Raw genomic sequence first — 27399 nt, 5'->3', positions numbered from 1 at the left:
TTGCTGAGTAACCTACACATCTCCCAAATTTCTTTTTTTTTTTAAACCTATCACCACCTTGCAACCCTCACTTTACAGTAGTGAGAATTTAGGCCTAGGGATGCTACGTGTCTTGTCCATGTCACACCTTTTACTCTGGGACCTGCCATGTACGAGCTATGCCTATGCAGTACTACCTCAAACCCTGCCACTCTCGCCACTACACCACGCTAAACGCAGAAAAGAAACAGACCCAACAGGCCAAAAATGTACACCTTCATGGCAACGATGCGCATCTATATTTAAAAGTTTTATTTCTTTTATTACCATCTGTTTTCTGGTTAATATGACTTTAAGCTTCTTAGAGTCACTAAATCGAAACTATTTATATTTATTCTATGGATAAAGAAGATGTGGCACATATATACAATGGAATATTACTCAGCCATAAAAAGAAATGAAGTTGAGTTATTTGTAGTGAGGTGGATGGACCTAGAGTCTGTCATACAGAGTGAAGTAAGTCAGAAAGAGAAAAACAAATACTGTATGCTAACACATATATATGGAACCTAAAAAATAAAAATTAGAAAAAAAAGGTTCTGATGAACCTAGGGGCAGGACAGGAATAAAAGACGCAGACATAGAGAATGGACTTGAGGACACGGAGAGGGGGAAGGGTAAGCTGGGACAAAATGAGAGAGTGGCATGGATATATATACACTACCAAATGTAAAATATCTACCAAAATATCTACCAAATATCTATTTTACATTTACTACCAAATGTAAAATAGATAGCTAGTGGGAAGCAGCCGCATAGCACAGGGAGATCAGCTCGGTGCTTTGTGACCACCTAGAGGGGTGGGATAGGGAGGGTGGGAGGGAGACACAAGAGGGAGGAGAAGTGGGAATAAATGTGTACATTTAGCTGATTCACTTTGTTATACAGCAGCAACTAACAGACCATTGTAAAGCAATTATACTCCAATAAAGATGTTAAAAAAAAAAAGATGTATTTATTCTAAATACCGTAAACAAAGTAACTTCACCAAGTTATTATCAGCTAAAAACCCTGAGGACAAAAGAGCCATTTTCCCTGCTAAGGAAACAGGAAATAAATTCAGGAGATTAAAATGGCTTCCAGATGATCTTCAGCATATGAAGGGCACAGATTTCTAAAAGAGAACAGTATGCTTCAACTTTAGATGTCGAATTATAATGCTGTCCACCTGAAACTTACATAATAAAAAATTCTATTTATGAAAAGAGCACATCACTTAATCCATATGACAGCTAGGAGGAATAATTTTTTAAAAGCACATTAAGAGAAAGTCGGTGGCTTCCCTGGTGGTTAAGAATCTGCCTGCCAATGCAGGGGGACACGGGTTCGAGCCCTAGTCTGGGAAGATCCCACATGCCGCGGAGCAACTAGGCCCATGAGCCACAACTACTGAGCCTGCGCGCCTGGAGCCTGTGCTCCGCAACAAGAGAGGCCGCGATAGTGAGAGGCCCACGCACCGTGATAAAGAGTGGCCCCCGCTTGCCAAAACTAGAGAAAGCCCTTGCACAGAAACGAAGACCCAACACAGCCAAAAAAAATTAATTAATTAATTAAAAATTTTAAAAAAAGAGAAAGTCGGCTTGCATAAAAACAGACAAAAAGTTTCAGCTTCCCTTTTTCCCTCATTTCTGAATGAACCTCTTCTGGAAACCTGGGCTTCTCGGCTTTATGTGCCATCTCAGAACGATTCCTGAAAAAAGTGGTATAAAGTGCAGCACTGGGAAAGCATCAAGTAGACTCAGATGTCTGAGATGGGACAGAAAGAAGTGTTTTTGTTCTCAAATTTTTAATTATTTTCTTTTGTTTTTGAACAAGGTAAAGCTATTTTCTTCTTCTCTGTCTCTAGTTAGTTCCTGGGGATGGTCCACGCTCAAGCTGGAGGACACCAGTCAGGGAGTTGTAAGATCTTTTTCATGACTAACACCCAGGGTTTCATGACGATGCATTGTCCCCAGTGCAGGATATTCAGCTAAGGAGGCTCACCTTCAAATTTTCTAGGATGTTTCTTACCTTATGATACTTGCTTACCTTTGGGCATCTTTACAATTGGTTGAGCAAAGTCAATTTTACATGGTTTAAACTTGTTTTTTAAAACATGCTTTGAACTTGCTCAATCCAGAACTGAACTTGAACAAGAAAAACAAAACCAACAAAACCCTAATATAACAAGACCAACTTGTCTTATTGAGGGAAGCACAGCCTGAAAGTCAGTCATATCAGAGTGAGAAAGATATCAACTGTAAAGAATTAAAAGACATTTGTTCGTTCATCCATTTATTTATCCATTTATTGAGTGCCTACTAAATACCTGGCACTATTCAAGGCTTGAAAAACAAATCAAAACACTCATATTCTTGCGGGAGTAACAGCGAAACCAAAAAATATATCATACAACAGCAAGTGATGATAAGTGCTGTGAAATATAAGAGTATGGGGTCACAAGGCTGATTATTTTATACAAAGGGAGACAGGGAGGAGGAGGTATCATTTAAGCTGAGATCTGAATAGGTGAAGGAAATGCTTTCATGCAGAAGGAACAGCAATGCAAATGCCCTAAAATAAAAACCTTCTTTGCACATGTAAGGAATAGCAGGAAGCCAGGATGACTGGAGCATGGCAAGCAAGATGGAGAGTGGGAGCAGAGAGGAGACAGGCAAACAGGGAATAGGTCGTGTGGGGACCTGGAGACCATGGGTTAAAAATTCAGATTTTATTCTCAATGTAATGGTAGCCGTTGTGGAGGGAAGAGAGGGCAAGAGTTGAATGTACAATCTCTGGTTCACTTTTTTTAAGAGGAACCTGTCTGTTACTTTGGAAGCAGGGAGGTGATGATAGACATGGTAAGACGTGGTCAGATTCTGGGTGTATCTGGAGATATAGCCACTTGGACTTCTTGACAGACTGGATGTGGGGTGTGATAAAAACAGGAGGCAACAGTGACTTCGAAGTTGGGAACCTGAGCAAGTGGGTGAACGGTGGTGCCATTTACTAAAATGGGAAACATTGAGGGGATGAGTAGGTGGGTGGTAGGGAGGGAGAGGAACTAAGAATTTTGTTTTGAACAAAGTGTGACGTGCCTATTTGACCTACAATTGGAAATCTTGAGAGAGTGTGTGTGTGTATACACATACATATAGGAGGGGGGTGTTAGAGACAATGTCAGGGTCAGGAATATAAATGTGGAAGCTATCAGCACACAGAAGGTGTACAAAGCTATGGATCTGATAACACCCGCAAGGGAGAGGCTGTAGACAAAGAAGAGACAACATGGAAAGATGAATGAACCCGAGGGCACTCTAATATTTACCCAAATAATTAGGATTCAGCAAAAGAAAATCAGAAATATCAAGTTAAATGGGAGAAAAACCCAGAGGGCAATTGAAGGAAATGTTTCAAGAAGGAAGGTGTGGGCAACTATGTCTGACGCTACTGATAGATGGACGATATTTTTCCAGGCAATAGGGTAAAATTCCAAATTGATTAGACACCACTCAAGAAGTAAAGGTAAAATGCTTGTGTATTTTCTCCTTCCTCAGGTAGAATGAGAGACTTCAAACTCTAATGAGAAAGCATTCCAGAATCAAAGTTTGTAACAAGATTGGTAACAACCACCCTTCCTTTGAATATTACGAAATGGTGATATAATAAAATAAATCAGGTATTTCCTTCCCAGCTCAGACACCTAAGTCAAATTTAAATCTAGTCAAGAATGCAGAATCATTGATCATGATCTTGGCTTCAGTCCTTACAAGTCTAAAACACTAACTAGAAGGTATCCTCATCAAAAATATGACATATATTTCGAAGCACTATACAGTAACAGACTGTACAATTTTTGGTATACCATGTACTACTTAAAATCAGGTAGTATAAGAGAAAAAATTGGGAATTTTATAAATTGTTTAGAGAAGAAACTAGTTAGATATAATTTATCTCCTACTCTAGTGCAAAGTATAACTCAGTGTCATCACATAACCATGTTTCCCTTTTGTAACACTTTCAAGGGTTTATGGAGCACTTAAATACACCAGAACATACAAATCTAAAGTCTGCAATTACTCAAGAATGTCTGTTAGCAATGCCGTAGCTTACATAATATTTGATCATGAGCTTTCCAGGCACTAACATCACAAGACAGAACCTGTTGTGTGTGGAGGACTTGTCATAAACAGAAAGCAGCTAATCTTAACAGCTTTAGATGGAATGAAGACTGACAGCCCATTCTCTTCCTGATTTATAAATCCTTCACCACGATTTACCGACCGGTGTCCCTCTTGAACAACAGCGTATACTGATTAAGAGTCAGATTGCTTGGGTTCAAATCCCCAACCACCACTTACTAGTTCTAGTGTTTCCTTGAGCAAATTATTTTACCTCTCACCCTTCTTTTTCCTCATCTGGAAACACACACACACACACACACACACACACACACACACACACTCACATATTTGGGTAATAATAGTCCTTCATTATAAGAGCATGTGGGTATGATGCTCTAGCCACATGTCTTCCACGTAGTTAAAAAAATAAATACTAGTTGCTTTAATTGTCAGTTACTTACCTACTCTTGGAAAACCTTCACTAGGAGGTAACCCACCATTCAAGTCAGTCCATTCTGGTGTAGGACAGCTCTTTATTTATAGAAGGGTCTTTAAAATACTTGAGCCAAAAGTCTCACTGTGCCCAATCAGTTATTACCAGTTCTACCCTCTGAGCCCACAGAAGACTCTTCTATCCTCTCTCCTTAAGACAATCCCCCAGGTACTTAAAAACAGATGTGATGTCTAGGGCTGTGCACTATCATCTAAACACACGTAAGCACCAAACTGAGCATCCTGTACCCGGGAATTAGAACCAGGCTTTGAGAAGCCTATCAGGGAGGATTTTACAGTCTTTGAAAAGGCTGATTATGGGGCCGTGTGGCGATTCATCTGTAAGTGGCAGAGTGAGTGTGCTAAACCTGTTTTCAAAGCTGTGCATACATGACAGGTATCATCCTTATTAAGAGCTCTGAGTACATCAAAAGTGTTTTTAAAGAAACATACCCGACAATTACCTTTGGAAAGGGTAAACATGGGTACAACACATCGTTTTTCATTTCCTCGGGCTCAGATACATTTTTGACAATTAACAGATTTAAGGAGATCTACGGACATCACTTAAATCAGCCAACCTTTTGACTGGACACAAAACTTTCATTTGTTCAGGAAGAACCTGAGAACTGTCTGTCAGGGGCTGTAGGGCACAGGAACAACATGGACAATTCAATCTGCAGATAATAGACTTAACAGATGAAAGAGTTCACCTGCAATCTATTTCTCTGGACTAAGAGAGTCGGGTAAATGTGCTGACGTTGCTTGGTTTTTCTTAACTAACGTTCTCAAAACCAGTGCTTTTCTAAAACTCAAATGCTGTTATGTTGAGAAGTGATTTTGAAAGGAAGGAGGAGATAAAAGGAGCCAGTTAGTCTCAGTAGAAATCCCTGACCACCCAAAGCCCTCTGAGCGTCCAGAGACAGAGCGCCCTGGAGCACCGCACAGAAGGCCAAGAGCCCAACGGGTTGAACGAATCGCACACTTCCTTCCACACGCCGGGGAAATTACTCCTCTCTCAGCCTCGGAGAAGCTTTATGAATTCCTCAAAACAGCCAACTGTTCCATTCTTTATCTCATAATTGTGTGCAGAACTCAACGGGCTTATCTCCAAACAACCCAAAAGCAAAGTGAGACAACTCAGGGGAAGCTTCCTCAATGGCCCTACCCTGGCCTATGACCTTGGAGACTTACCTCACCAGGCATGGGGCCCTCTGAGCCTTTTGTGACCTCATTTAGAGGAGGTAGAACCCTCCCTGTTCCAGCTTCACCCTTCCTCACTGGAGAAAACCCAATGAGTCATCGGTTAGACAAACGTTTAACTTCATTAGTGACCTAAGAAAAAGTAGAATGTACATCTTTCATCTATTTATTTAGAGGGGAAATGCAAATGACAATTTCTAATTCTGGCCAGAATAATGAGAGGCTGGGGCCCCCAGCCTCTGCTCATGGCTGCAAATTAGCACAAAGCTTTCACAGAGTGACTTGATGATGTGCATCAAGAACCAAAAAATCATTCATTTCCTTTGGCCCAGGGAGTTCATTTCTCTAGTCGGTTCAAGAACACTCTGTTTTATTAAAGGTACCAGTTCCTACTATTTTCCCCCACTTTAAGAAGAGGTCCACTTCTAGCCTTCAGTGTAGCAGTACATTGGAAGGATCCAGAATGACTGACACTGCTAGAATCCTCCCACTTCCTCAGGAAATACCTTGTCATATCTGTTTACCCTTTCTGGAATCAAGCTATTCTAACAGCATCTCTGCCCTGGTTCCTCTTTGTGTGAATCAGTTCCTTCCCAAGAGAATTCTGTGAACGCCCTCAACTCTCGCCACCCCTCCTGTCCTAGGACCCTTTCTTATTTGCTAAATAAAGAGGATGTGTTTAAGAAATAGTAAGATGCTGCATAAAGAAAAAAGAAACAAACTGACATCAAGACACTCCTTGGCTGCTCACAACTTCCCTGAGAAATCTATGATGCTAGAAATCCGAAGAGTGGAGAGGTGAAGACTGATGTGCCCTTCTGGAAGGAAACGTTCTTGAGTGGTAAAAATATTTGATAACTCGATTGGGGTGCTGGGTACATGGGCCTATACATTTGACAAAAAGGTATATCCTGCAACTCTACACTTAAAATCTACGCATTTCACTGCATGCAGAGATTACCTGAACAAAAATAAACTACTCTGGGGCTTCCCTGGTGGCTCAGTGGTTAAGAATCTGCCTGCCAATGCAGGGGACACGAGTTCGAGTCCTGGTCTGGGAAGATCCCACATACCACGGAGCAACAAAGCCCAAGCACCACAATTACTGAGCCTGCACTCAAGCCCGCAAGCCACAACTACTGAGTCCGCATGCCACAACTACTGAGCCCACGCACCTAGAGCCCATGCTCCGCAACAAGAGAAGCCACCGCAATGAGAAGCCTGTGCACCGCAACAAAAAGTAGCCCCTGCTCGCTACAACTAGAGAGAGCCCACGCACAGCAACGGGGACCCAACGCAGCCAAAAATAAATAAATAAATTTTTTTTAAATGTAAAAAATAAAAATAAAAAATAAAGATAAATAAATAAACTACTCCCAGCAACTCCTGAAAGTTGTGCTGTATGCAACCTCAAGATCTCTCAACAAATTACAAAGTCACAATGCTCTAGCCCAGTGGGCAAAGGTGTTAGCCCCACTCCAGCCTCGACTCAAGTGCTGCCTCCTCTGTGAGCTCAGGCTGCCTCCCAAATGCCATCACTACACACAGGGCAAAATTCCATCACAGCAATTATCTGACGGCGCTGCAGGGTCTCTCTGCATGTCTGCTCCTCATGGGGTGCACTCTGTCTGGAGGTCCTAGAAAGATACTAAAGAATTGGCAGTTGAATCAGTAAGCCCAGCAAGTGCCTGGTACAGAGTAGGCACTTCACAGGCATTTTTTGGAAAACAGAACGACTGAATGTAAGTCCCCATGAGGGAAACCAGTAACTAAAAGGCAGGAGTAGAGTGACATCACTCAGGAACAGGGTTGGGGCAGAAGAGGAAATACTGAGTAAATAGGCAAGTACACACTGGCACCCAGATGAAGGCGTATCTTGTAGCTGGTCCCAACCAACTGCCAAAGCAACAAGCTCAGCTTTGGACACTGACGCACATTTCCACTGGGAGAAGGAAAGAGTCCTGGTCCTTAGGTTTTGTTAAAGCTCCAGCCTTAGGATTGTACATTCACTCAACAACTGTTTACCTGGCACTGTGCCAAATCCTCAAGCAAAAGACAAGATATTGTTCCTGCCCTCAGTTAGCTCCTAGTCTAATACGGAAGCATGTTTGTAATTACACCACAGAGAGCAAAAAAGAGAAATCCATACAAGCAATAGTGATAAGGAAGGAATGGGTGGGGTGGAGCTCGGTGGCCGAGAAAAGGCTTCACATAAAGCTTGACTGTAGAGTCCAAGCATGGAAGAATGCAGAGGAGCAACATATATTAGGTAAATAAGGAATAACAGGCATTCCACACACAACAGCCTGGAGGTGAGAAAACAGCACCCTGTGTGGGGCGGGGAAACACAAGCAAGGATTAGGGAGCACTAATTCCTTTATAGTGAGCATCTCATTCAACTGGCGTAAGCACCACTGGAGGCTCAAGGAAGAACACTGACTGAGGCTTACGGCATTTAAGAAGCTGAGCCAGGACTTGAACAATGATTTGATTCCAAAACGGTGTTTGTTTGTTTTTTTTCAGCTTTATTGAGATTTAATTGGCACACAGCTTGGTATGAGTTAAAGGTGTACCACCTAACAATTTGACGTATATTGTGAGGTGATTACCACAGTAAGGTCAGTCAACATCCATCTCCTCATATAGTTACAAAAAACTTTTTTCCTTGTGATGAGAACTTTTAAGACTTACTCTCTTAGTGACTTTCAAATATACTGTACAGCAGTGTTAATTGTAGTCATGAATTGGATGAAGGTGGTCAAAAGGTACAAACTTCTAGTTATAAGATAAATAAGTTCTGGGGATATCTGTACAAATCTGTGCTTTTAATGTCTATGCTGTCTGGCAACTATGCAAATAGTAATGGAGAAAATGAGCAAAAAATAAAGATATACAGACGGAGACCAGATTGTAAAGGGCTGTGAATGCTACACTTCACAGCTTAATGTCAATGCGGACTTTTAAAATCTTTTCATGGCTCCTCAGAAAACAAAAAACAAAATCAGGTTTATATTCTGAAAAACTAATTTTAATTGCAACAGCTAGTGTAAGAATTGCTTTCTAACATTTAAAATTTTAAACAAAGTTTTACCATCAGAGTCTTTTCAAGTTTAGTATCTGTTAATTGAAATTATATATAATTACCAGAAATCCTTCTATGAATTCAGTAACATTTTCAAATGCATGTTTATGTCGCTCTACATCCATTTGAAAAGCAACAGTACAAATCATGAGATCTTCATTTAGTCTACAGACAACACTGGTATGCACTGAGGATTCAAGTGCACCTAGCAAACCCTTTCACACCAGACCACAGGTTGGAAACCACCAGTAGAAGGGATGCAGTTTACAGAGAAAGAGGGAAACCACTTAGGCAAATTTTGTAAATATCAATGGGGGACCCACAGAGTGCGATTCTTTAAAAATTTAGCACTAAAGGCAAACAAAAGTGATGACCAGCACACAACTCCCAAAGGACAAAAATGGGGCAGGTGGAGAAACATACCAGTTGGAAGTAACTGGGGAAGGATTCATATTCTGGTGCCAGGCATGGCAATGAGCTCAAGTTGGCATCCCTTTGGTCCTTCTACAGGGTGACAGTGATACTGAAAACTTCGAACACAGAGATAACAGGACGGGCAGGTGAGCAGGAAGGTGTTGAATTAAGTTAGCCTGATCCGCTCTAGTCATAAAAATTACTACTGTGTTTAAACCTCAACCTAGATAGGAACATTAAGTCACAGACTGGAATGGGTGACCAACCAATGCAATGAGCAATATACTCAGTTTTCAATTTCATTGATATTTTGTCTGTTTATCACAGGTTTTTAAATGTTCCATAAACAGAGGGACAGAAGAAACTGTTAGGTACAGAAAATTAAAAGGTGCTGAAGAAAAGGACTAAAATTAGAGGGTCCAGGCTGCATTTTCTACCACTCCCTCTCCCACTCCATGACCTTGCTAGAATCAAGCTTCCCCTCTGCCTCTGCCTTCAAACCATTACATTATTTGGCTTTCAACCCGTGTTTAATCATAAACTAGCTCAATACATTATTAATATTCCAAACCACATTTCCAACCAGATAATAATCCAGTATCATGATGTTGAATTACCTTAAAAGGTTATGTTCCTACATGTTTTGATTTCAAATATGAAACTAACCAGAAGTATATATATACTTTTAAATATTGAAGAAACAATTTGAAATAAACAAAAAGTCATGAAATGACAATAATTGGCAGAATAACAAGCACTAGCCCTCACCTTACCCTTTCTCCTCCTCCCAAAACAAAACAAATTTAAGACTTTAACTTTGGTTGTGGGAATAATACATTAGTTATTTAAAATTGCTGATGGAGAATGGAAATGGCAAGGACAAACTGCCATGGACTCTGGTCATCTTTCAAAGATTTACAAGGTTATCGGAGTTTTCTGACCTTGGGTTGGTCAAAGCTGCAGCTGAGAATAAAGGTAGCAGATTATATTATATGTATATTACATACAATACATATAATATGTATATTATAGTATTATTAATGTATTTGTGTGTGTTATATGTATATATATAAATACATATATATGAATGATATAATTCACATAATACATATATGTTTATATATGTGTACTGTGTATATATAAAAATATATATATATATATGAATGAACCACTTATGCTTCAATGTATGTAGAAGAAAGTATGATAGAAATGGAAAAATGGAGTAAGGCTATTAGTAAGCAGGAGAAAGATTTACACTATAATCTTCCTTGCTTTCCAAAATAGTTTATAAATACACTTTGGAATCAATATTTTATCCTCAAATTAGGGGTTCTCAGGGTTAAGTGGTTGTGGAATGAGACACTCATTCACTCTGCTTCTTTTGGCAAGAGCAATATTTTAAAATATGTGCTCTGGTTATAAAGGCAAAGCTAAGGAGACAGATAAATTTGGACACTAACTGGAGAAATAACATAAACCTAACAGTGAACACAATGCTGTGACTTCAGTGTCCCAAGTATACCAAAAGTATATGTGAATATGTAAATTATTCACATATCTTCAATGAACGTACTGCTTCGCTCCCTGTGGCACTAGGGGGAAAAAGTCACTTAATTTTAATTTCATAAGAGTTAACCATATTAAAATTATATGGCAAAGACTTTAGAAAGATTTGGCTTTCTGCTAATGATGAACAAAGCACTTTACAGAGTTGCCAAATCATTGCTGACAAACACTTTTAGGTGGAGTTGGATGGGGGTGGGAAGATGAGCCCATTTACCAAACACATGGGGTATCTTTTATCACAACACACCTCCCCAGAGTTTATTAGATACAAATTTCTCACAGAAGTCTCCAATTATAAGCAAGCTATCACACACACACAAAAAGGAATGTTTAGATTTCAAAAATCTGTATACTGAAAAACGAAAGGATGTGAAATCATCCATATTCACAGATTCCCTGAAGCAAATACAGAACTTGCAGATACAAGGAGCCCTGTATGGCCAAGAAAGTATCCCTATATTTCTTCCCTTCTCCCTCTCTCCGTCCCAACATTCAAACACAGAAGGGCAAGTTTGATTTCTAAAATTATGCAGTACACATACTGCTAATGGAAAATTACCTTTGGAAGCCTTGACTTTTCAAGGTTTATGAATGGGGGAAGTTATTTCTCTTAACTACATTGCTGGAATTTTTCCACTCTCATTTCAATTCAGAATACACTGTTTATTCTTCTCCCAAACTCCCCACGCCCTCCCCTCACACCGTTCTAAGTCACCTTCAAACCAGCTCAAGTTCCAGTACAAAAAGATGGCAAAGCTAATTTCTTAGACGCCCCCCCCCTCTCCATCTCCCGCCACTGTCTAGTGGGTAATGATACATTCACTTTCCTTTAGCGTGAAAAACATAACATTTAAAGTTTATCTTTTTTTCCACATACATAATTTATTTCTTTAAGGAGAAATGACTTGTTTTAAAATACTGTTTGCTCTGAGATTCTTGAATATATTGTTTTTCCATGGAATAACCTTTAATCCTAATTTGAATTTTTGAATACGTTGAGTAGACCAGCACGTGGCATCAATAACCCTTAAATGACTGCAAGGCTGATAAAGGCAATACTTTTGGTTCCTGATTCACATCTGCTCGTAAGACTTCTTTAGCATCATTATAAAAGTCATCTTTTTCATCCAATAATAAAACGGCTAGAAGTCCTGGTGTTAACTTTCTACAGACAAACGTAACCCTAATGCGTTGATCAAGGAACTTCCAAGAGACCATCTCCTTTTTAACGGCAAGGAGGGGAATGGAAGATCTCCTCCCTGAGGCACAGCTGGGAAACTAACAACCCTTGAAGGAGTGATTTCAGGATATCTTGGTCTTATCAATGCCGACTTTGGAAAACGTACGCGCCTTGACTCACACACCCTGGGCTCCGGAAGCTGCCTCGGAGAAAGCATCTCTCCAGGTGCGCCACAGGTGTCTAACCTCCTCCATCCGCCCTCCCACACAACACACAATACGCTGCCCAAGCAGGTACGTTTCAGGCATTTCCACTTCTAGCCACCCCAAAGAAACGCACCCGAGGACCCTGGGCCGTCTCTGCCCAGCAGGGACATCCCAGGCGTCCTGGCGCGGACGTGGGCTGGTCCACAGAGATGCGCGGTCCCCAAACCCGCGGGGCCAAGCTCTCGACTCTGTCCTGGCAGAGGAGCTCCGGGGAAGCCAGCGAGACCGTCGGGGGGCGGGGGGGAGGGCAGCGCTAAGCTTCGCTGGACGTTAAATCATAGGAGGCGCAGAACTTGCAAAGTCCCCCAAACTGCTGAGCGAACCAGCCTGAGGCGCTGCGCCAGCTAAGGTCCGGGAGGCGGCTGAAAGCAGCCGCGAGGCCGCCAAGTCGTGCGGAAAGAAGAGGAGTAAAGGCACTCACCTCCACCCATCTCTGGGCCTCGGCGAACGCTAGGGCGCAGTCGGCCTCCGCCTTCTCCATCACTTCCAGAACTAGGGGGAGAGGGGGAGAGAGAGACATAGTGGGTGCGCGGAAAGGCGGGAGTGCCGCTGCTCCGGCCTCTCTCCGGCTGCAAGACGCCCGGGCTCTCCGACCCTTTGTTGCGCCCTGCAGTTCGGTAAAGTTTCCAACCCACGAGAACTTAAAGCCGCGGCTTTCTCTAAACTCCTGAACACGCCGCGGAGACCCAGGCGGAGCGCGGGAGGCGGAGAGGGCTACCAGAGGCGGCGCGCGGCACCAGCCCCGAGGACTGTTTGGACTTCAAAAGTGGCTGCGCGGCCGCCGCCCTCCCGGGATGCCCCGCCCCCGCGCACCCCCGCCGCCCACTCCCGGCCTCCCAGCCGCCGCTTCCGTCCTCCACACCCTACCCCCCGCCGCGCCCGGGGGCTCCCGGCCGCAGCGGCCCTTGTGGTCGGACAGTCTGGCCCAGGGAATGCCACCGTCCGCCAGGAGGCCGTGGCCCGGGCCACGCACCCGCTCCCGCGCCGCCCGCCGGACCGCGGCCCCGCCCAGAGGAGATGCGCCCCCGCGCCCGCATCCTGTCCGCATCCTTCCCGCCTCCGGCCGCCTGGCCGCCTTCCCTCTGCCGGGGCCCCGGGAAGCGGCGCCCTCAGGGCTCGCGGCCGCCCGGCCCGCCTGACATACCAGGAATAGCTGCTCACAATTGCACCTTTTCCCAGCCAAGAGACGTCCCCCGCGGTGGAGCGCGGCCCGGCCCGCCGCCCTCACCTGCGGCCCGACTTCGCAGCGCGCCGCTCCCTCTCCGGCGGAGTCCGCCGCGCGCCCGCCCCGCCGCCAGGTGAAGACGTCCGCACTCCCGGGTCTCCGCCCCCTGCCGCGGCCGGAGCTCTCCTGGCGGCAGGTGAGGGTAGTGGCCTTGGCATGTGCGGCCCATTTCCCCCAGCCTGGGCCAGCCCCTCTCCGCTTCGCTTCCAGGTGGGTGAGGTGGAAGATACCTGCCACTCAGGCCCCATCCCTCCGCGAAGGGTCGGAGAGGAGGGGAACCCAGCATTCTCCCGCCCTCACCCTGAGCGTCACGCCCGCCACCCTGCGTGGCCTGGGAACACTTAGGGGGCAGTAAGGTGACGGGTTATTCACCATCCGCAGGGGGCCTGGGTAGGTGCGCAGGACTGCAGGGTTGAAGGCTCAAGACTTGCCTTACGCGGGTTCTTTTCCCACAGAAATCAGATCTCCGGAAAGGAACCTGCTCGTCTGTCTAGGCTCCCTGGAATCTCGCTTCATGATCCTGAAGCCCTATCCGGGCCACACGTTGATGTTGTCACTGTTGGAAGAAGATAAAGATCGGTTCTTACCCCGGTAAAGGAAGCCATCCCTTTCCCCCCCCCCCCCCGGTTGATCCTCTTTATGATGCAAAACGATGTCAAGAGCAGAGAGACTAGTATAATGGATAGCGAAAACCCAGTTTTGCCTTATTTACCTCATCACATTTTCTGCTGAAAATATACATATTTCCTACTTAAAGATAGATATTTCATCTCTAAGTATTATAATATACATCTCGTTCTTTAAAGAACGCTTTTCTACATAACCATATTACCATTTTCACACCTAACTAAAGCTAACCTTAATTACTTAGTATTAATATATGCCCAGTCCAGACTCAGATTCCTCCAATGGATTCCAAAATGTCTTTTACAGCTGACTTAGACCAGAAATTCAAACAATAACCACACATTGCATTTTTTTTTAGCCTAGTATAGCCTCCTCCTTCTCTCCCACTCTACCCCCTCCCCCTTTTTAGAATGACATTATCTTCTTAAAAAGAAACCAGGCAGACTTCTAGACTTGTCTTATGGCTTCTTTGCGGTGTCTTCAACATATTGCTCTTCCCTCACTATTTCCTGTTACCTAGAAGTTAGATCTAAAGGCTGGATTAAACTCATTTACACTTCTGAATAAAGATTTCACCAGCATCCTTCCCGACTGGGGTGACTTCTAGAGGATGGTGTTTATTTGTTATGTTTATTTTCATCCAACCCTTTTTTCACTGGCGTTGTCTGTAATCAGTGGGTCTGTTTAGAAGAGCTCACAGTTGTTCCTGCTAAAGTGGGAAACCGTTGACTGGATCATCTCTTTGCCTCCTGACGACACCATGATCAGGACAAACCCAAAATGAGGATGAAAGGATAAACGAAACTAGGAAGAAATTTCTTTCCGGCTATTTAAGACCTGTTCTATTAAATATTTAGTGAGCACATTATATGTGTAATTTAAAAATTTTAGACAGTGAATCCTATGGACTTCCAACCCAGTAGAAAGACAGACATTCTGCAAGCTTCATGAGAGTTACTGTTACTACAGTTGTTTTATATATATATACTATACCATTTAAAGCTACTGCTGTGTCACTTGACTTACAGCTTTGGGGGCAGCAGCCCAGGATGGCAAGAAGTGCACAGGCTTGGGAACCTGTATGACTAAGGTTACCAAGTTACCAAATTCTCTGAGCTTCAATTTCCTCACCTGAAAAATGTGGCGATAATAACTACTTCAAAGGGTTCTTGTGAGAATTAAATATGATGGTGTATGTAAAAGCCAAGGACATTGCTTGGCATGGAGCAGGCACTTAATAAATGATGGTTATTTCCCATTCATCTCTCTCTAACAGTAGTGTGTCAAATATGGATTTTTCCTAATAAGTGGGAATTTCATTTATTTGCTCAGATACTCACATGGAAAGAGCTATAGGGTACTGCAAATTCTGTTTCAAGTCAGCTCAAGCACCAGCCATTTCTGTCTCTTTAGTGTTGCAGATTTGCAGCTCACAAGACCCAAATCCAGTTCTTTGTGTCTTACCCTCAGTCATTAGAGTGTTTTATCCTTTTGGAAAGATTTATACAGCTCTATAGAGAAAGGTAACCTGCCTTAGGAGTTAAAAAATGAAATTCACAATAACAAAACATCACAGATATTATTTATTTTCCAAAAGAATTTGAGGTGCCTTTCAATATTTAAAAACATAAAACAGTACAATTGTCATGTTCTTATATATTAGAGATGAACTGAACTGTTGGTAGGAGAAAGTGACCCATCTTTCTGGAAGGTAATTTGGTAATAAATATTAAAAGTTTTTAAAATGCCCACGTTCTACTGCAGCAATTCTACTTCTGGGAATTTATCCTAAGGATATGAGTGAAGATATATGCACGCAATGAGCATCTGCAGTGGACACAGAGATGCACTGGCCAAACCTCCCTTTGGAAGTCTACCTCGGCCACAGAGCGCAGCCTCACCTGAGGTCATGCCCCTGCCAGAGCAGCCCTTGTCTGGTGATTGAGTGAGGTTATAAAAGCCCAGTCATTTCCACCCAATTCAGGACAACTCTGATGGGCCCTTTCTGTAGATATGAGGTCTGTTGAAGCTGTCAGCCTCTGTCATAGTTCAACATCTCCCTTGCCCATTGCTGTTCCTTCCCACTTTACTTCCCTGGGGTCAATCCCTAATAAGTATCTTATGTTTCAAGTGGCATTTCTGTCAGTTTCTGGAGGACTCAACCTGTGATGGCATTACACATGATTTGCTAGAAATGAGAATCTCGAAGCAATCTAAACAATAGGGATGGTGGAGTAAATTATGGTTCTTCCATAGAGTGAGATATTGTGCAGTCAATAAAAATGTAAAAGGATGTTCAATGACACAGAGAGATGTTTAAAAATATATTATGAAGTGGGGAAAAAACATCTATAAAGCACCCAAATTTGTTATTGCATTTTTTTTAATTGGGGTATAGTTGTTTTACAATGTTGTGTTAGTTTCTACTGTACAGCAAAGTGAAGTAGAGTTCCCTGTGCTCTACAGCAGGTTCTCATTAGTTATCTATTTTATATATATTTGTGTATATATGTCAATCCCAATCTCCCAGTTCATCCCACTATGATTGTATTTTTAAAATGCATAATTTTCCACATAGAACAAATTGGAAAAAACTCCACTCCCTCCCAAAATATGGGAGTTCCCTCATGGCCTAGTGGTTAGGATTGGGGGTTTTCACTGATGTGGCGGGGGTTCAGTCCCTGGTCAGGGAACTGAGATCCCGCAAGCCAGGCAGCACAGCCAAAACAAAACAAAACAAAACAAAACAAAACTCCATCCAAAGTTTAACACTGAGTGAATGGACATTTCATACTTCTCTCTCTTCTACAATTTTTTGGTAAGAGACATGTATACTACTTTTATAAATGAAAACATTTGTATGACACAAAGATACGTCCAAAATTGACTTTCTATCTCATCCCACAAACTTCCCCTTGCCTTCCCTGACTTGTAAATGGTACCACACCTGAAATTTGGGGGTCATGCTGGACTTCCTCATCTCTTACCTCCATGTCCACCCCATCCCCAGTCCTGTCCTTTCTGTCTCCTCAATATCACTCCAATTGGCCCCTCTTACTCATCCTCATTTCTACTTTAGTTCAGGCCCTCATTAGCTCTCAGCCGGATTTCAGAAATTGTATGACCTTTGTAAAATTAAATCTTATCATTCTACCCAGTTAACTTCTCCTTCAAGGACTCCCAATTGCCAGCTTAAGGGCCATCTGATCGTTGCCAGCACATTGACATCCTTCAGGACTTGCTGCTGCCCTCTTCTCTAACCATGTGTCTTGACCCATGTTTTGCCCTTTGTGAGAAACGTGCTTCTCTCCCTTTCTTTGCCTGGCTTTCTCCTACGTATTCTTCCAGGTTCAATTCAGGCCTCTTCCTTCTCAGAATCCTTCAAAATATCTTTGCAGATCATCCTGGGCTACATTAGGTACCCCTTCTTTTTTATTTATTTATTTATTTATTTATTTATTTATTTATTTATTTATTTATTTATTTATTTATTTATTTATTTATTTGCTGTGTTGAGTCTTCCTTGCTGTGCGTGGGCTTTCCCTAGTTGCAGCAAGCAGGGGCTGCTCTTCATTGCGGTGTGCGGGCTTCTCATTGCGGTGGCTTCTCTTGTTGTGGAGCACAGGCTCTAGGCATGTGGGCTTCAGTAGTTGTGGCATGCGGGCTCAGTAGTTGTAGCTCGTGGGCTCTAGGGCACAGGCTCAGTAGTTGTGGCGCACGGGCTTAGTTGCTCCGCGATATGTGGGATCTTCCCGGATCAGGGCTCGAACCCATGTCCCCTGCATTGGCAGGCGTATTCTTAACCACTGCGCCACCAGGGAAGCCCAGGCACCTTTTCTTTATGTAATCATAGCCCCTTCAATCACGAGGTATTATATTGTCTGTTTTCCTCAAAGAACTATGAGCAACTTAGGAGTGCCTAACTCTGCCTGACACGTATCTGGTGTTCAACAATTGATTATTGACTGGTGTGCGTATGGGTATAAAATATATAACTCTTAATGCACAGAAGTAATAAAACATTGATAGGAGCAGAGTAGAAAATACCAAAGATTACTGAAGCTAATACAAGAATTTCTTTACAGTAGGATTTCTCAACAGGTATACTACTGACAATCTGGGCTGGATAATTCTTTGTCATAAGGGATTGTCTTGTGCATTGTAGGATATTTAGCAGCGTCCCTGGCCTCCACCCACTAGATGCTAGCAGCACCCCTGTAGAGGTGACAATCAAAAATGTCTCCAGACATTGCCAAATGTCTCCTGGGGGCCAAATCACCACCAGTTGAGAACCACTGCTCTACAGGGAGGGACTGGCTTCATTGATTAGTGCTTTGGTTCAGTAGAGGTGCCCAAGTTTTTTTAAACAACTGTGTGGGGTAGAGTAGAGAGGAGTTAGGTGAATTGGGGGAAAGGAGTTACTCTGTGTTATGAAAGAGGAAGGGGCAGGGAAGCACTGGGCTGGACGATGCCTGGGGCAAAGATTATAAGAATGAAGGGACTTTGTGGCTGGAAAGAATTGCAAGAAGAGACAGGTACAGTGGAAACACTTCTCATAAAATAAATGAGTTTTATACTCTGGTTGAATATGGTTCATAAAAATGTCAACCCTCATGGATTCAGATAGCCAACATCCGAATGGCCGGTATATTTCTCATGCTTATAAAACACACTTATTAACAGGAAGAATCACTCCTAGAAGGTAGATGAAAAAATACGTTCAATATAATGACATTTTCTTTGTTTGCAGATGATAGGATCTTATATAGAGAAAATTCTGAAGAATCCACCAAAAAGCTTATAACCAATAAAAGAATTCAGTAAAGTTGTGGATACAAAATCAACATACAAAAATTATTTGCATTTCTATACACTAACAACAAACTACCTGAAAAAGAAAGAAAATAATCCTATTTATAAAACAATAAAATACTTAGAAATAGATTTAACCAAGGAGGTTAAAGATCTGTATACTGAAAATTACAAGAGACTGATGAAAGAAATTAAAGAAGACACAAATTCTAAATGAAAAGATATCCAGTGTTCATGGATTAGAAGAATTAACATTGTTAAAATGTCCACGTTACCCAAAGTCATCTATAGATTCAGTGCAATCCCTATTAAAATTCCAATGGCATTTTCCACAGCAATAGAAAAAACAATCGACAAATGTGTACAGAACCACAAAAGACCCTGCATAGTCAAAGCAATCTTGAGAAAGAAGTGCAAAACTGGAAGTATCACACTTTCTGATTTCAAATTTTATTACAAAGCTGTAGTAATCTAAATAGTATGATACTAGTATGAATACAGACACATAGAACAATGAAAGAGAATCAAGAGCCCAGAAGTAAACTCACAAATATATAGTCAACTAATATTTGACACGGGAGCCAAGAATACATATTAGGAAAGTATAGTCTCTTCAGTAAATGGTGTTGGGAAACCAGATATTCACATGCTAAAGAATGAAATTGGACCCCTATTTTATACCATTCACAGAAACTAACAGGAAATAAATTAATTGTAATACCTGAAACCGTAAAACTCCTAGAAAAAGGGAGAAAGCTGCTTGACACTGGTCTTGACAATGATTTTTGGATGACACCGGAAGTACAGGCAACAAAAGCAAAAATAAGCCAGTGGGACTACACCAGACTAAAAAGCTTCTGCAGCAAAGGAAACAGTCAACAAAATGAAAAGGTAAACTACAGAATGTAGATGGAAAAAGTATTTGCAAACCATCTATTTGATAAGAGGTTAATATTTGAAATATATAAGGAATTCATACAACTCAACAGCACACAAAAAAATCTGATTTAAAAAATAGACATTTTTCTAAAGAAGACATACAAATGGCCAACAGGCACATGAAAAGATGCTCAGCATCGCTAATCATCAGGGAAATGCAAATCAAAATCACAATGAGATATCATCCTACACCTGTTAGAACGGCTATCATCAGACAAGAGATAAGTGTTGGCAAGAATGCTGGGAAAAGGGAACCCTGTGCACTGTTGGTGGGAATGTAAATTGATACAGCTAATACGGAAAATAGTATGGCGGTTCCTCAAAAAATTAAAAATTGAACTACCATGTAATCCAGTAATTCCATTTCTGAATGTATATTTGATGGAAATGAAGTCAGTATCTTGAAGAGGTATCTGCAACCCCATATCCATTGCAGCAACATTCACAATAGCCAAGACGTGGAAATAACCAAAGTGTCCATCAATGTATAAATGGATAAAGAAAATATACACATATATTATACATATATATATATAATCTTAAAACGCCAAACTCATAGAAATAGAGACTAGAATGGTGATTGCCAGGGGCAGGGACTGGTGGAAATGGAAAGATGGTCAAAGGATACAAACTTCCAGGTTTAAGATGAGTAAGTTCTGGGGATCTAATGTACAAGATGGTAACTATAGTTAACAATACTTTATTATATATTTGAAAGTTACCAAGAGTATAACTTAAGTGTTATAACCACAAAAAAAGAAGACATGGTAATTATGTAAGGTGATGGAAGTGTTAACTAACCTTATTGTGGTAATCATTTCACAATTACACGTGTATCAAATCATCATGTTGTACACCTTAAGCTTACACAATGTTATATGTCAATATATGTTATATGTCTCAATGAAGCTGGAAAAAAATAAAAGTTCACGTAAACAGAAAAAATATATATATAATGATAAAGTTCTAATTATCCCATCTTTGCCCACAAAAATAGATCCTTCAGTGTTGGTAATTAAAGGATTACGGATGTTGTCAGTACTTACATAATGATATTCAGAAAGGTAGGTTTAATCCTACATTTGGAAATGGAAGCCAGGGAGAAAAAAGTAGCCACGATGTTACAGACAATATTTGAGAAATGAAGGTAAGAGGGAAGAATGTAGATGTGCAGGAAGCAGAAAGGGAAAATATTCTAGGTGAATCCGTATTATATCACTCCCCCAAAAGGCAGACAAATACTGAGGAAGTTTTCAGTACAGCCTTAAGATGATTATAATGAGTGCTTTGCCCAGTGGATGAAGGCAGGGGTCCTAAACACGTCTTCTGAGTCTGCTAGGGGAGATGGGATAGCCTAGATAGAAGCCCTTGGTTCTTATTGACCTTCCCCCTGTGTGCACAGACAGCTTATTAAGAGACCAGTAGAGATGGTAACTTTCAAAACATGGGACCAACCCCATAATTTGAAGAGTAGTTGGTTATTTTCTTCCTACTGTAAAGATCTTAAGGCTTTGGGGTTTTTTGTTTTGTTTCATTTTTTCAGCATGTACAAGAGTTTCCTATCGTTGAACTCAAATGATTTAACAGAGAATCTAAGACTTTGGTTTTTGTTGGGGTTTTTTTGTTGTTAAGGTCCTGCATTCTAGCCAGATTTGCAAAACCACACTATAATTCTCTAAGTGATAGCAGTAAGATCAAAAGGACTTACCCTAAAATTATCTTTAAAATAAACTACTGGGGCTTCTGGGTAAGAAGAAAGAGAGAATATCTGTTTACTAAACTTCTCTTCCTGCAACCTAGTGAAATGAGTAAAATGAACTCTGTATTTTCCCTAAAAGGATATATTTAGTAATGATAATCAAAGATAAGAATAGTCAAGCCCTGTTTTCTCTAAAACATTTTCTTTCTGTTTAGTGTTTTTATGTTTTGGCACAGAAGTTCTACCTGAGCTCTCATTAAGTTTACTTGAAAAGAGCAACAACATTACTGTCTGTTCAACTTGTTCTGCTAAAAAAAACAGGAAAAAAAATGAAGCACAGCATTTACTGTGTTATTAACTTAGAATTGTAATAGCCATTTTTATTTATATTTTGAAGTATAAAAGATTTCATTTTATTTTTGCAGGGAGGAAACAGCCATATATTATAAGAAACTTCGAAAAATTCAAACTACATTTTTTAAAATAACCCCTTCATTCTTCCTGTTTTGTGAATAGTGGGTGGATATCGAAAAAATATTAGCTTCAAAAAGGAAAGGTTTCCAAAACTACAAAATGGACTGGCCCGGGCAATAAGAGACCTAAGTTGTGCTCCTAGATTTAGCCCTAGTAGTTGTCTGGGCATCAGTAGTGAGATCAAAGTGATCTCTAGCACATCTCACGCTCACCATCATGCAGAGTGAAGAGACCTTACAAAACAGCTATGAAATGAACCCCTTGGGACTTCCTTGGTGGTCCAGTGGGTAAGACTCTGCGCTCCTAATGCAGGGAGCCCAGGTTCATTCCTGGTCGGGGAACTAGATCCCGCATGCATGCTGCAACTAAGAGTCCACATGCCACAACTAAGAAGTCTGCATGCTGCAATGAAGATCCCAAGTGCCGCAACTAAGACCCAGCGCAGCCTAAATAAATAAATAAATAAATAAAGATTCTACCTTTAAAAAAAGAAAAAAAAGAAAGAACTGAAGTCTTTGTCTAGTCTTCAGAGTTCCAGCACAGCCATGAAATAGTCTACACAGAGTCAGGTGTTCCCTCAAAGGTTGGAAATAACCACAGAAGAGGCCAGCTTTGGTCCCACCTCCTTCAGAAGGTTCTTTATGAAGCAAAGCAAAGGGATTTCCTTGAATGTAGGGGTCAGTTTGTTTGTTTATTTATTTATTTTAAACAACAGCAATTTATGTTTTTTATTAATTTATTTATTTATTTATTTTTGGCTGCATTTGGTCTTTGTTGCTGAGCGCGGGTTTTTCTCTAGTTGCTGCGAGCAGGGGCTACTCTTCGTTGTGGCGCACAGCCTTCTCATTGTGTTGGCTTCTTTTGTTGCAGAGCACTAGCTCTAGGTGCGTGGGCTTCAGTAGTTGTGGCATGCGGGCTCAGTAGTTGTGGCTCGTGGGCTCTAGAGCACAGGCTCAGTAGTTGTGGCACACGGGCTTAGTTGCTCTGCGCCATGTGGGATCTTCCTGGACCAGGGCTCGAACCCATGTCCCCTGCATTGGCAGGCGGATTCTTAACCACTGCACCACCAGGGAAGTCCTAGAGGTCAATTTAGAATGCTCACAAGGATCATGAACAAAACCAGATGGTCTCTGACGTAAACCATCAGTCTACCAGGAGTTCTTGGACTAGGAATTGTCCATCCGTGGACACTCTACTATAGACGCTTGTAGACAGACATAGACTAGTCAGGCCAATTTCAATCCTATGTAACTGAAGTTTAAAAAAAAAAAAAAACCATGACACTGGGGTTTTCTAGGAACAGGGAGAGAAGTCATCTATCCACTGCTCCATTTCTGCTTAGATAAGTAATTGGGGCGTAGGGGAGATTGGGGTGGGAAGCCCTGCCTAAGACTTTGATATGGGTCAAGGCTATACACATACATACACACACACACACACACACACACACACACACACAAACACAGACATGCAAACATCCCCATAGATTACACATGTCATATATCGTCTTCCGCTGGATCTTTGAATAAATAAAGGTAATGATCAGGGCTATATATGGCTTTGTTATTTGAAGAAGTATTATAATAGGCTCCATTTTATTTTTGCAGAGATAGACCTCTGGTCATGATCTAAATAATAAGAAGAATATAGGGGAAAAGGGCTTGCAACTTTGCTGTGTAAAATGTAAAAGGCTGTTTACTACAATCAGGAAAAATTCTTTGCAAGATATGTTGGCTTTAGAGATGTGTTTCCTTCCCATGATATGCACTTAGGTTGTCCAATCCCTGAGAATAATTGTTTGACCTTGGGAGATCTTGTGTTTTACCCAAAAGGAACCCAGAGGAGATCAAAAGACATCAGGAGAAGTAAGTTTACTTCCTACTGGCCCAGAAACCTCAACGTAGACAGAATTTGTTATGCCAACAGCCATCCTGTATTGTTCTGCTAGAAGTATTCATCACCATCCCACCACTTTCATCACAACTCAAACCGTGGAAAATGTACGCCTGTGTGCATTCTTTTTTTCTTAAATTAATTAATTAATTAATTTTTGGCTGCATTGGGTCTTCATTGCTGCATGCGGGCTTTCTCTAGTTGCGGTGAGCGGGGGCCACTCTTCATTGTGGTGCGTGGGCTTCTCATTGTGGTGGCTTCTCTTGTTGTGGAGCACAGGCTCTAGGCGCGTGGGCTTCAGTAGTTGTGGCACGTGGGCTCAGTAGTTGTGGCTCGTGGGCTCTAGAGCGCAGGCTCAGTAGTTGTGGCGCACAGGCTTAGTTGCTCTGCGGCGTGTGGGATCTTCCCGGGCTAGGGCTTGAACCCATGTCCCCTGCATTGGCAGGTGGAATCTTAACCACTGCGTCACCAGGGAAGTCCCCCTGTGTGCATTCTTGTGTCTAAGGATGTCTAATGAGTCCTAGAGAGAAACCAACTCCTGTAGGTAGTGAGTGGAATATTCTTAAAGTAGGATGGAAATTGGCCCTGTGAAATATTTATGAAAGGTGTTTTCTCCAACAAACGAGTACAGGGTGGACTCTGATGTAGGGCAGAAAGGCTAGGAAGCTGGATATACCTGCAAAAGGTTTAACTCTTTTGCCTTAGATTCGAGAAATAGTTATATTCAAAGTATAGATTTAAGGTAGTGGTGGACATTGTTATATTCTAATTCTCTCCTGACGTATGGAGACCTTTGGTAAAGTTGGATACACAGCTTTATGTTAGTGGTGCTTTGAAGGGTACGGTAATGTCCTACATGAGGCAAAGTGCTACCTGGGAAAGATCAGTGTCTGTCATAGTTGAGAGACTGAAACAGAAATTGACAATTCAGCAGAAACATACAATTGAACCAGAGAAGGCTGGAGATACATATACTCTTAAAAATCCTTGGAGATATTTGGGGAAGTTAGAATAGTCATTCAAGGCATTCTATTTGAAAATTAAAGGAGATGTAACTCCAAAAGATCAAAGATGTAGGAATACCCAAGAGACACCTGGGTATCATATGCATTTATGAACTGACTTTATTCTCCTAGTGGTGGAATAGGCCAGAAGAATGTTATTTACCCATCATTTCACTTTCTAAAATCTTATTAATAATTATACCATGGCCAAATTTTCAATAATTTTTATCTTCCTATAACATATTTAAAAATAAATCTAAATTAAGGGGTCTTGATGTGTCTATTTCTGCTTTCAATTTCATCATTTTTCGCTTTTCATATTTTGAAGTCTATTTTTTGGTGCAAGCATTTAGGATTACTATGTTTCTGGATGGATAGACTCTTTTGTTATTATGTAATGTTCCTCTCTGTTTCTGTTTTTTATGTTTTGTATTATCCTGGTGTCTACTTTACTGTTAATAATAAAGCCACTCTTAACTTCCTTCTAAAAAAAGACAAAAAACAAACCTAAATTGATAAACTTCAATAGCCTAGGTTTTCACCATTTTGAAAGAAAAATTTTACTTGACAACACCTATAATAAATTACCAATTTAATTATTCAAAAAATGCTTTGACTTTTCTGGTTCTGGCTTAGAAATTAGAGAAAAATTTTACCTTAATAGGAATAGTCCTTCCAGAATTTCTTTTAATCTCCAAATTTATATCTGCATAAAAATTCATGACTAGGAAAGCTAAACCATTAACATGCGGAAAAATGAAAATTAACTAATCAGCATATATTTATTGAGCAACAACAAACATTTACTGAGTCTCCAAGGCACTATACTAGCTAGCAGAGATACCAAGATACACAAGTGCTGGTCCCAAAAAAGTCAAACACAAATATGTACCCGATAAAATACTAAGAATATTTTTACTTTAATTCAAATTTTAGAGACACTTAAAATTATTTTTGCTCTTCTAGTGGCTTGTAGAAATTTCATATCATTTGCAAAATAATTGCAATGTAAAATTAACCTTTCATTTTAAGTTATACAACAAAAAAATGTTTACAGTAATATTTCATGCCAGAAAAATTCTTTGCCAAGGAAGTGCTTAGTTCTTTAAGCCATTATGGCCAGAGAAAAGTTTATTGGATGTTACATCAAAAGAGCAGGAGTTATTAATTTTCAGATCTTCTTTTAATTGGTATCCTGATATACTCAGCCAACGCAGTAGAGAAAACTAAATTTGGCATAACTAAACTAATATTAACTAATAATAACTAATATTTGCATAACTAAATTTTTCAGAATCAGACATCAGTATCCTCCATGTTTATTGCTGTATCTGTTGAATACATCTAATGTCAGGTTAGGATAGTTGTTGTAAATCAGCATGGCACCCACCATAAGCATCCATTTCTAGTCAGGTCCTTTTGAAGGGATCCCTGGGCTTAGAATTCTTAAAGCTCTTAAAAGCATGATTAGAATAGGAGCATGAATTATGAAGGTAGTGCTTAACAGTTACAAGATTTAGAAGAAGAATGAGAAAAACTTTTCAAAGCAAAGTCCAGCAGGATCTTAATAACACTGGGCCCGCAAACCTAAACTACAACTGGCTTCAAGTAGCTTGGCTGACATTTCTGCACGCCCTCATCACCTTGTATGTGAAAGCACGCTACAAATTACAATATGCTTTATGCTATATTAATATCTCCCACCATCCGCTCATATTCTACCAGTGCAAGAGATCAATGATGATTATGAAATAGATAAGACAGAGCTAATTATTTGCAATACTGTGAATACTGGCAATAAAAGTTCAGGTAAAATGTGCCTGGGAATAGTCTGGAATGTTGACTTAATTTGTATCTCAATTGCAGTATTTATTTCTTAACCTTCTACTGAGTTCCTCTCTGCCATCTGCATGTGTTTCCTGAAGAAAGCCAAATGAGGACATTCTGCCTTGCTGTTTTCAAAGCAACAATATAGAAGTAGTCAAGGGACTATTACCTTCTGTGCTGCTGACTCCCTCCCTGAGATACAGCCAGCCCACACATACGCAGACACTGGGCAATGACCAGTTGCCTCAAAATTCCCAGAGCTCAGAGGTCTGTTCTTAGTATAGGAAGTCCAACTGTGAAAAGTGAAATATTGTATATCCTCATTTTCTTCATAGTAGATCTAACAAATTAAAATAGGTGTACACCATAACCTTATATTGAATGTACCTGACCTTGTTTTGTCACTGTATTGAAATTTGTCAAAATTCAAATAGCTATAAGTGAAGAACGAATAGTAATAATAACTTGAAATGTCGAAATAATTGCTCAGGGTGATTTATATTCCATAAACATAGCTATAAAAAAAAAAAACAGCATTCTTGGCCCCCAAGGGT

General features: G+C 41.0%; 2 protein-coding genes across 9 annotated transcripts in view; one reads left to right on the top strand and one right to left on the bottom strand.

Annotated features, from left to right (window-relative positions):
• Positions 1-13622, bottom strand: part of LMO7 (LIM domain 7) — a 196371-nt gene extending 182749 nt beyond the window's left edge. For 4 of the 8 annotated variants that reach the window (XM_036832021.1, XM_036832023.1, XM_036832022.1 and 1 more), the window contains exon 1: positions 12767-12837. In XM_036832021.1, coding sequence (XP_036687916.1) covers positions 12767-12826 — 60 coding nt within the window. In that variant the 5' untranslated portion in view covers positions 12827-12837. Of the gene's footprint in view, positions 1-12766; positions 13100-13489 lie in introns of those variants that run through there. The other 4 variants (XM_036832020.1, XM_036832025.1, XM_036832027.1 and 1 more) reach the window with 4 other exon arrangements.
• Positions 13029-15308, top strand: LOC118884377 (basic proline-rich protein-like). Its single transcript, XM_036832029.1, has 3 exons — positions 13029-13643; positions 14026-14161; positions 15226-15308. Exons 1-2 carry the CDS (start codon positions 13363-13365, stop codon positions 14141-14143), a joined length of 399 nt encoding a protein of 132 aa, XP_036687924.1. The 5' UTR covers positions 13029-13362; the 3' UTR covers positions 14144-14161; positions 15226-15308.
• The last annotated feature ends 12091 nt before the right edge of the window (positions 15309-27399 follow it).

Source organism: Balaenoptera musculus, chromosome 18, assembly GCF_009873245.2.
Source record: "Balaenoptera musculus isolate JJ_BM4_2016_0621 chromosome 18, mBalMus1.pri.v3, whole genome shotgun sequence".
In the NCBI taxonomy this organism is placed as follows: Eukaryota; Metazoa; Chordata; class Mammalia; order Artiodactyla; family Balaenopteridae; genus Balaenoptera; species Balaenoptera musculus.
This window is presented reverse-complemented; position numbering and strand designations above follow the sequence as displayed.